We start from the raw sequence: 10381 nt of genomic DNA, 5'->3' as shown, positions 1-10381 counted from the left end.
TTTCCCTCCACTTCTCCCCCCATGTCTAATTTTCCTCACACCCATTCCTCAATCTCAACTGACTTTTCTAACACATCTATTATTCCTCAACTGCATTATCTGCTGACCCAGGTCCATTAGGTACCAACACACCAACTTCCTGCCCCAAACAGCAAACATCACCTGCAAAATCTGAAAGCAAGTTCCTTCAGGTTGCCTCCCGCATACCCCCAATTCAGAGGGGCTTTCTGGGACACTTGCTAAGGTATTTCACACACACCTACTTTTCCAAGCCCTCCATCCTACTGCTGTTGGAGAGCTTGAGGAGGATCTGTGCTGTTGAATGGTGGGGATGGCTTTTTCATTCCCCTTACCTCAGTTCCCCTCATCTCGTTATATTTGCATGAAGAGCTCTTCCAGCTAGAGCCACCTCTCTTATTTCTTCATCCAGAATGCAAGCGGCTGGACACAAAGACATTACAGTACATTTAACACTAACAAAATTGCTCCAGCTCTGCACCAGTGAATCTCACACCCTCAAGCCCACCACAAGACCCCAAAACATCACCAATTCAATGGACATCCAAGGCAGCAGCTCCCAGGACTGCCTGCACATAGGCTACGAGGATCCTTTGTGCAGGAAGGAGGAAGAGAGAGTTAATTTTAAACAGATGAACAATGGCTCATTGACTGGTTGACAGCAATTAGTAATCAGAGAGCACCAGGCACGTTTCCTGTAGCCAAGCAGAATGCCTGCTGCCCATATCTTTGCTTTTGGGAAAAAAACCCAAAAGGGTAAGAGCAGTTTACCTGTGGTCTTAACAGCAGAACTGCTTGGACCCAAGATGCCAGAAGATTCTTTGATCCCTCCAAGCCCATACACAAAGTGATTTTGCCCATTGCTGAAGGCTTTGTTCAGTTATGAAATCCAATCTTTTTTTTTTTTCCTTTTTCTTTTTTACCCCAATCTACAGGGCAGGAACCTCCCCTCACTTTGAGATCTTCTCCTTCTGGTACGACTTGACCTCAGGATCTTTCTCAGCATCCCAAAACAGAGGTCTGGTTCCCCTCTGTCAGACAAGCATCATGCTTCTCAATGAACAAGGCTAAAAAACCAGTGGTTTACGCACCACCTTAAAAATCTCCAGATGGAGAGGAGCCAGTTAAAAGAAAACAAAGAATAAACAAGCTTCCACTGCACAGACAGCAAACAATTTATTTCATTATTGTTGCAGTGAGTGGGAAAGCACAAACAAAAGCCCACAAGTGGAATTTTCTAAAGGAAGTGTGTTGGTGGTTGCTCCCTCCTGCTTCTCCTAAATCATTCCATCCCTATCCCGAATAAGCACAGGTTTGAAACCAAGTCTGAAGGACTGGCTCCCAGCAACCACTGCTTCTGCAAAATTTGAAGGACCTTCCCACCATTTTCTGCCTGGCTGGTATAAGGTTTGGTGTCATCCCTTTCTGGAGAGGGAAGAATGAGGCTGTGCCTTCACGTAGATGTGAGTGGCAGCAGATAGACAAAACCACTCTATTATTTGTACGTTAATGATTCAGTTGTCATCAGTGCACTCATCAGAGGATGGGTTGTACTGGTACAGCTCTCTCCACCACACATTAATTCAGAAGCAGGAACATCACACAACTCTGGCACAGCAAGCATCAAAGGTCCACCAGGACTTTACTCTCAGGGCTCCTGCTGTGCCACAACACCTGGAGCTGCCTCCTGCACAGAGAAGTGTGCCAGCAGCCAGGACTAACCCTACGGTCCTGGGTGCCATGGACACAGGGGGGTCCTGGTACACAAGCAGGATGAGGCCCCAGGTCTCTGCTCTTGCAGGCAGCTTCCAACAGAAGAGTTAATGCAAGATGAAGGTCCCCAAAGGGCAGTTATTTCGGTAAGGCAGAGCACCCTGATGGTCTGCCAGATTCTAACTATAGGAGCGGTGGGCTGGGCACCTGCGGGGCTCATCTTTCACCGTTTGCCTCCGCACTGCCTGGAGCGGTGGAGAGGAGACCACCAAAAGCTTTCCTTCATCGCTTCTGTCTCCTCCCCCATTATTAACACTTCCCAGCCATGCATCCTGCTGTCCCAGCACACCTCCCTCCTAACCCCTACCTGGACACAGCGGTTGGAAGCCAAGGGTTATCTGAACAACAAAAATTAATTTCAGAAATGAGACCCCAGGGTTTTTTTTTCCAACAGTTTCAGCAGAGTTTGGAAGGTATTTGTCCAATGCATCCTGTGACTAGTCACTCAGACTCAGCCACAAGCCAGTTATTGGAAGTGATTCATGCACCCAGGAGTAACACAGGGCTTGCACAAGAAGATCAAGGGCACCTTGGGATGCTTCAAAGATGCATGGCATGACCACACTTCATACCTGTGGCTACTCTGCCCAACATAAACATGTGAGCCCATGAACAGGGGCCCCTCTACAGCCCCTCTGCCCAGTCCCTGCGCAGCAGAGGGGTGGGTGTACCACGGTCTTGGGGACCTCTTGCCAGTTCCTGCTGCTTGGATTTGGTTTCTTTCCGCTCATTGTCCCAAAGGGGTTTTGTTTTACACTTCTGTATTTGTTTTATCTTAAATGCTAATGGAAAAATCAGGGTGAGCAGATCAGAAACAGGACTCTTGGCATTTAATAGCTTCCCAGATGCTGTCTCGGGCTGTACCGTTTCATACAGATCCTTCTGTCACTTGGGCACTGGGAACACCAAACCTACTGCCAGCTCAGCCCAGGGACAGACCACCTCATGTTCATCTCCTGTACACACAACAAGGGTCGCAGGAGCTTGCCTGCCTTCCCTATATCCAGAGTGCACAGAAGAAAGGGACAAGATTTGGTTTAAGTGCAACAGCAGAAGCACTTGTGAAATGCAGGGGCAGGAGAACAAGCAGCCGGCCGCAGCCTCACAGTCCCTCTGCTCTTGGGGCTCTGCCTTCCCCAGCACTTCTCCCCCCAGAAAAGGTCTGGCACAACAGTTAAGTCTTCCAAGAGATTCAGGAGGTGTCTTTAACAAGAAAAAACTAAGAATATCTTATCTAGGAAGCAACAGAGTAGCGGAAATGCTGAAGGAGAGTTATGGGCTATGTCCTGTCCCTGCTCCAATTCCTCAAAACAGCTGAGCAATTTCCCCAAGGCACTGCTTGGCCAGCACAGACCCTGGCGTGGAAAACTTCAGCCTGAAAGGGCAAAAGAGGTGAAAGTTTGAGTTTAATAAATGGGACTGAGCATTTATGTAGTCTTAATGTCACTATTAATCCTATTAATGTTATTAATCCCTGGGAGAAGGAAGGGGAGGGCACTAACTGGCAAAGATGAGACAAGACAAAGGAGATTTTTTAAATAAAAAAAATTTTTTTTAAAAAAGGAGGGGGGTGTTTAAAGCCTCAACTGCTATAGCTGCTTCTGTGGCATGAGATGTCACCACAGGCACACAGCTTTGTGGCTTTCCCATGGCTGTCACTATCATGGAGGGATACACTTACATGGCCAGAGAATCTCACCTACTAATTTCTCAATGAAGCCCATAAACTTATCTGAGATCATATATGCTGGAAAAAACAGCAAATCTTCACCTCTAAAAATGTCTTCCATTGGGGAATCCAACAACTCCCAAAGTATTTTTTATTTTATCACAAAAGCATTTCCCTTACTGCTGAAAATATATACCTTACTGCTACACTGGGATCAGGCTAGTCATTTAAATTACAACAGGAGAGACCCCCAGGAGCATACATAGCTGTACTGTAAGCAAATATTTAGTCAGGATATATAAGATATGGGACTCAAAGCTCCAGTCTTCTCCCAGTGTCTGCAAACCAAACATGTGCAGGAGGATCTAATGCTGTCACATTACACATTAGGAGCTGAAATGACTCCTGGTCAGCCCTTTGGGGATGGATAATCAGCAGCTTGTTCCATGCTCCCAATTAAGAGGAGATAATCCATTTCTGTACGGCTTTGGTGTCAGATCAGAGCAATTCTGGCAAGGGTTCCAATGGCACAGAGTGCTCCAGCAACAGCTGATGCAAACACTCCAAAAGCCACAGGGCATCACAGCCTCCATCCAAAGGACATGCCGCCACTTCGACTCTGCTTTTGCAGCAGCAACTGCTGAAAGGTCAAGCACATAACGGAGGCAGCACGGGTTTGCCTCTCCTCTTGGACCTGAATGTCAAGGCTGAGAGATTAGCAGCCAGGGAACCCACAACAAAGCTTTCCAAGAGCTGGAAGACATGGTTTGCTGCTTGAGCTGCATCCTGGAGTGGCCTTTCACAGCATGGGGATGTGTCACCCTGCAAAGAGGGGCATTCGTCCCACTTGCTGGGAGACCTGTTAAGTGAACTGAATTTGGTCTCTGCAATAACTCATCTTACCCACTCAGTCCCCCTTCACAGCTGCAGCACAGACAATTTCTTGTTAAATAGATGAAGGTGCACAGCTCCTTTTGTGTCAGCTTTATTTTCATTTGTATGGGTTTAGCTACTAATAATGAGGCAGCCCTAAAGAGCTGCAAACCCTAAAAATCAGAGCATGGGCCCATGCAAAGGAAAAGCGCTGGAAGGGATCGTGTGCTTTTCCAATCTCATTCATTCCTAGAGGTTGGGACAAATACATGAGTCTTGACTGTCTCTCCTTCCTGCAGCTTGGGCATGTTACATCAAACAGCATGGGAAGAATTATATTGGACAAGGAGCACTCAAATGTGCAAGGCAGAACTGACCACAGCTGACCTGATGACCAAGCACCACAGGAAGGGAACACCACACCAGAAGCAGCCAATAACTCACCAGCAGGCTCTTAAACAGCAACACCACAGCAGTCCAGGGCTGCTGTGGACTGCAAAATTTTTGCAGAAGAGTCTGAGGATCTCAGAGGGGAAATTCCTCAACCCACCCCAGCCACCAGCAGGAGTGCTGATGAAGAGGAGGTGCCTTTAGCCTCCAGGTGACGGGGCTGGAGGGAGAGAGGCACTCATAATTAAAAGTCTTCCCAGTAGTAAATGATGGAGGACAGTAAGCAGTTAATCTCTGCTTCCACACCAGGTAAGATTAAACAAATAAATAAATAAATAAATAGATCAGCTCTGTCTGCAGCAAATGAAGATTGAGATCCGATATTAGCAAACACTTAAAGATCGGGCCATTAGGCTGAGGAGATTGCTAATTCTCCTTCATTAGTTTTGCACAGGACAGAGAAACACCTTCCAGCTTCGAGGAACAGGATCACGCCATCCCCTTCCATATTTGCCTGTCAAGAACTCCCAGGGCTAAGATCAAGATGAGACCAGCACAGGGCATGCTGCAAGGGGCTGGCGGAAGAACCACACAGCACAAACAAAGCAGCTCACACAGGGCTCCCTGTCAAAGCTCATCCATTTTGAAGCTTTGTGCTTTGAGAGGTATCCAGCTCAGCTTAATATCTCCGTGCCGTCATGCAGCCCTGCAGCCATCTCTCACCCTACAAACAGGCAGACACACCCAGCAATACGTCTGCACCACGTCAGGGATGCTAATACCGTGAACTGTGCATTCTCTTTGTTTTCAATGCAGCGCTTCAAAAAGCCTCATCGTTCATTTAAGGTGAAGCAGATGCTGTTCCTCTGGTCTCTTTGAAATGGCTTATCTATGGGCTGGATTTCATTAAGTGTCTTGTTCTACATGTAATAAGCTTGCAAGTCTAGACACTTTGGTTCTCTCTCTAGCACCCGTTTGGTGTACCAGCAGGCAGAGACAACAGAGGTTAAGAGGGAAATATTTAGCTAGCAGATTGAGATGCTATCAAGATGATTGCGTAATTCCACTTTGACTCACTGCAATTTCATACCCAGGGACTTTTTCGCTCACCCAAGTGCCAATCCTTTTTGAAAGAAAGGGGCTGCTACCTGCTGCGGTAGTGTAGAGGAGATCCCTCGAGGTTCAAGGCATAGACTTTAGGATATTAGTAGAAAATCCACATCGAGCCAATGAATGAACAAAGAAGAAAAAGGTCTAGAGGAGCTATGCAGTGGAATCACCCTCTGCTACCAGATGGCAATGATAATGTACAAGCAGAAGAAAAGTCTCAGCAACCCAGTCCACCTGACTCTTCAGATATTTCCACATGCAACTGGGTGTCTTCTCAATCCTCCAGCCAACCCGGACAACCAAGGCAGGAGCCTGATGCTCTGTTCCTCCCCCCCAGGGATGCCCAGGCGCAGGGGCCACAGTGACCAGGAGCACCAACGCACCTGCCGAGTCCCACAGGAACTGCCAAGACTAAGAGTTCAGCAGCAAAACCAAGAGATGCTGCTCGGACCTCATACAGGAATTGTGCCCAACGCCTGGGCATTGGCTTCAGCTGTTTGCAAGAGGGATGTACCAAAGTGTTCTCCAAAGAAAGGCATCTGGCTGCAAGGTGGGCAACGCTGGAAGGGTGTGTGCCAGCTGCCTCCACAGGGAGTTTCTTCCTGCAGCTCCCATGAGCCAGGCATGCCCTATGGAGACCCAGTCTGACACGGCACCACTGCAGATCCAAGGGTAATGCCAAAACCAGTCATTTGCTTATCAGTCAGCAGTCCACGTCACTCGAGCGATGGGAACTCAGCCGAGACTTTGTTCATTTTCCTCCTGACCCTGCATCACACTTGAACCCTCAGCCTCCACACAAAACCAGCTCTGTGTGTATCTGCTGCTCTACCTAGCCCCAAAGGCCAAGTAAGATGGATACAAATCCCGCTGGTTCACAACACACCTGGAAAGATCAGCATTTTTGTAGACCAGGGCTGCAAGATGCGCACGTTACAATTACACACGCTGTGGGACGTACCAACAAAACTAATTGCGATCTTACAGTAAGAGCAAAACGTTTTTTCAAAAGATTAATCAGAAAGAAAGATCTCTGTCTTTGGGAAATAAGCAGCTATAATCAGCAAATATTTCTCTTTCGTGGGATTGCAAAACAAGGCATGCTCTGCCCTCTGAGCCGTGAGTCATGAACTTCCCCAGCAAAGGGGGAGGCAGAGCAGAACAACTGTATAGAGAACAACAGGATGGGAATTTTCTACATTTTACCCCAAGGAGAGAAAGTTCGAGGTCTCTGCACTTACCATCAAACTTCTTGTATCGGGAACTAAACATGGTTTGTAAGTGATTGCTAAGCTCTACGACAGCGTTTCTGAAGTCATGTTTACTCTGCTGACTGTACTTCTCCTCCATTTCTTGAGAGCAGCATGTGTAGCCTTGCGAGCAGACTTTCAAGTGGTCACCTGAAAAGTAGAGAATAAAATATCCTGAGTTAAAAGGATTCTCCATGCAAGGGCAAAGAGGTTGCCTTGTGAGGCAGAGGGTGCAAGGACCCCTAGTAGAACGATACTGTCAAGTTTCGCAGGCCAAGACAAACTCTTTCCATTGCAAACCTCAGCTCCAGCTTCTCCAACAGGTCCCACAACACAGCACCATCGCAGGCAGGTGGGTTGATGCTAAAATTGGGCAAATTGTGCAAACCTTTGTCAACACTGAAGATCAAAACAAGAAGTTAGGATGAGAAACTCATCCTTCCAACTCAGATGGTACTTTAAAAGACACAGCCTTGCATGCAAGCTGCTGCCTTCTCTCCAATTTCACACCCTGCTGCCAAACCTTATCCTTCATCCTGAGGAACTAGATGGAGAAAAGAAGGTTCTTCCCTACCTGCTCACACCCTGGAAGCCCCCAACAATATCCAGCCACCACCAAGGTTCAGAGAGTCATGGTGAGAGCTGCAAAGGACTTGTCAGCCTCCTGCACAGAAAACCACCTCTTCACAACAGGCTGTGAACCATGCACTCACTGAAGAGCCATCCTACCTGCTAGAGCATCAAAACTGGGCTTTGGGGAGGAGTGGAGGGGGGAAGGCAGCTTTTGCATGGTGCAAAACAAAGTCCGCCCATGACTAACACAAGCGGTTGCTTCTCTGCCTGCCTTGTGCGAGATCTCATAACATCATTTGCCCAGCTATTGAACTTTTGCATCACTCTGCCCTTTGCCTGATTTTCTAGCCCAGAAATGTATCTCTCCTTTCAGATGCTTAAGGACCATTTTAAAATAAGATATAAATATTTGTATTTATCTCTCTCTATATATATACACACATATATATACACACATGTATATAAAAATAAACAATTCCTAAGAACCTCCTCTCCTAAATCTGTTTTCCTTTTGCACTACAGGGTTTGTTTGTTTGCCCTGGCATTACAGAGAGACCTTGACCGACAGATAATTCTGCCACAGCTAATTTATTGCACAAGACCATCCAATGTTCTTGAATTACAGAAAGCTCAAAGTCTGTTATGGGAAGCAGCACTGCTCAGGCACAGCCTTCAGAACACACGGAAAAATCTTGCTATCTCCTTACAGATAGATTGTTCTTTCATGGACTTTATTTCTTTCCATCTCAGAGAAGCACCTCCAGCAGCAAATACACGGCATTAATGGGTGCAGCACTGAGGGATGCAGCTCCATTTAGTTTAGTTTTAGTTATTTAAAAGAGAGGAAGAGGTGAAACCAGGATTTTTGAATCTTGCCCACCAAATCCATCCTGGAACATGCCCGGGGACTCCTCTATGAGCCTGCCTTACTAGCCAGCATTAAAAAGAGAAAGCACCTGAGTGCCACCACTTTATTTCACTTGGAATTTCTTTGCTCTGGTTTCAACACAGGACTAAAGACTCTTTTACACAACAGGAAAGAAATAAACAGCAGCGAAGCGATAATTACAGCTAGTTTTGCTGTGTCAAAATAATTCCATTTCAAACATCTTGAAACAGTTTGTCTCCCTAAATTTCTTATGGAGGGGGAGTACGTTGGAAATATTTTACCTGAAATGCACTTGATGATTTCAGTGCCATTTCCATGATGCATGCCTGCCTTTGGTGGTTACAAATTACATCCTCGCCATTCTTTTGTGTTGGAGAGGTGAACCTCTACCCTACTTGGCAAATTCAAACCTACTGATAGTGGGATTTCTCCTCCTAGTTACACTTTGCAGACACTTCTGAAGCTGTCCACAGATGCCCTGGGATCTCTAAAACAGTGAGTTTAACAAAGACTCCCAATTTATTTATGATTTTAAAAAAACCCAAAAGCCCAATACACTTCCACAAATACAAGTAACAGGTTTATATCTATTTATACTATTAAACTAAAGTTACCATCCCACCTAATATTACAAAGCAAAGTCATTTTTCTTTGATCCCCCTTGTCCCAGATTTGCACAGTGTCTCCCCAGGACACACTGGGCAAAGCCAAACAAGGAGAACACTGACAGTAAATCAAGCTTGCACAGATCCCATTTGGTTGATCGTTAAGAAATTATGCTCCAAAATGCAACTCAGACATTCAAAAACGAATGACCAAGCAATCTAATTATGGAAGATATTTCTCAGTCATGTCAGCACTATGTGGTCTTGGCTTGTGATCAAGAATTAGCTCTGTCTGGAGCTGAGGAGCTCTGGCTATTCAGTGCTAATCGTAGGAGGATGCACTGGGTTAACCAGTGTTAAAAACTGTAAAGTTTAGGGCTGTGGGCTGCTTTTCTAGCAGTTTTCTTACATTACAGTGGGAGATACCAATGGAAAGTCACTGGAAGACACCAGAGCTCCTCTTTTCCCATGGGGATGGTTGTCCTTAGCACCTCCCATCCCTGAGAATATATCCTTGCTTGAGCAAAGCAACAGGCACTGACTTGGTTTGTGAGAAATCTCACGCCTGGCCTTTGTTATTAATCAGCTAGCAGAGTTGATCCATTCAGCATCCTTCCACAGGACTCATCCCATGCCCGAGTTTGCAGGGAGAGCAACGTCACATCCCAGCATCGTATCGCCTGTCCAGCTGATGGATCCATGGGGTCCCCCTTTGGACCTTACACCTACACGGACAGAGCCCCCAAAGCTCAGCATCATCAGACAACAGCTTCAAACCACAACAGTGCTACGACCACAGCATGCAGGGGAATGAACATGAAGCCTGGAAAAGAGCTGCTGCATGTGGTCAACGTGAGCATGGACCAGTCATGCACATGCAAAATGTCAGCCTAGAGCCAAGACCAAAGACAATGCTCTTTGCTGTTCCAACTAGCAGCAAACTCTCCTAAGGAAAAGGAGTGAAAAACATGAGTATTTGGGCTCACTTAAACAGAGATCTAATGTTTACGTATATCATGTAAAGAACACTCATGGTGTGCGCTCGCTGTCAAGGACACATTCGGCAATAATTATTTCCCAAGTTAAAGCTCATTAAACAATGCCCATACAAGGCAACTCGTCATCTACTGTTGAGTGTTAAAGACTCGGCATCCTTTGTAATTTATCACCATGTGAGCACAGCAAAAATATAACTCTGCCACAGCTTCCTTTCAAGTCAGGCTTTTTATTG

At 46.3% G+C, this 10381-nt stretch overlaps 1 protein-coding gene across 1 annotated transcript in view; it reads right to left on the bottom strand.

Annotated features, from left to right (window-relative positions):
• The window catches only part of LOC104527860 (glypican-4-like), a gene marked incomplete at its 3' end in the record, with an annotated part of 25057 nt that extends 17826 nt beyond the window's left edge, over window positions 1-7231 (bottom strand). Inside the window, exon 1 of the mRNA XM_010171684.1 lies at window positions 7075-7231. Within this exon, the coding sequence (XP_010169986.1) occupies window positions 7075-7183 (109 nt within the window). The remainder of the gene's footprint in view (window positions 1-7074) is intronic.
• Window positions 7232-10381: the final 3150 nt, after the last annotated feature.

This window comes from Antrostomus carolinensis, unplaced genomic scaffold (assembly GCF_000700745.2).
Source record: "Antrostomus carolinensis isolate BGI_N321 unplaced genomic scaffold, ASM70074v2 scaffold14347, whole genome shotgun sequence".
Lineage (NCBI taxonomy): Eukaryota > Metazoa > Chordata > Aves > Caprimulgiformes > Caprimulgidae > Antrostomus > Antrostomus carolinensis.
This window is presented reverse-complemented; position numbering and strand designations above follow the sequence as displayed.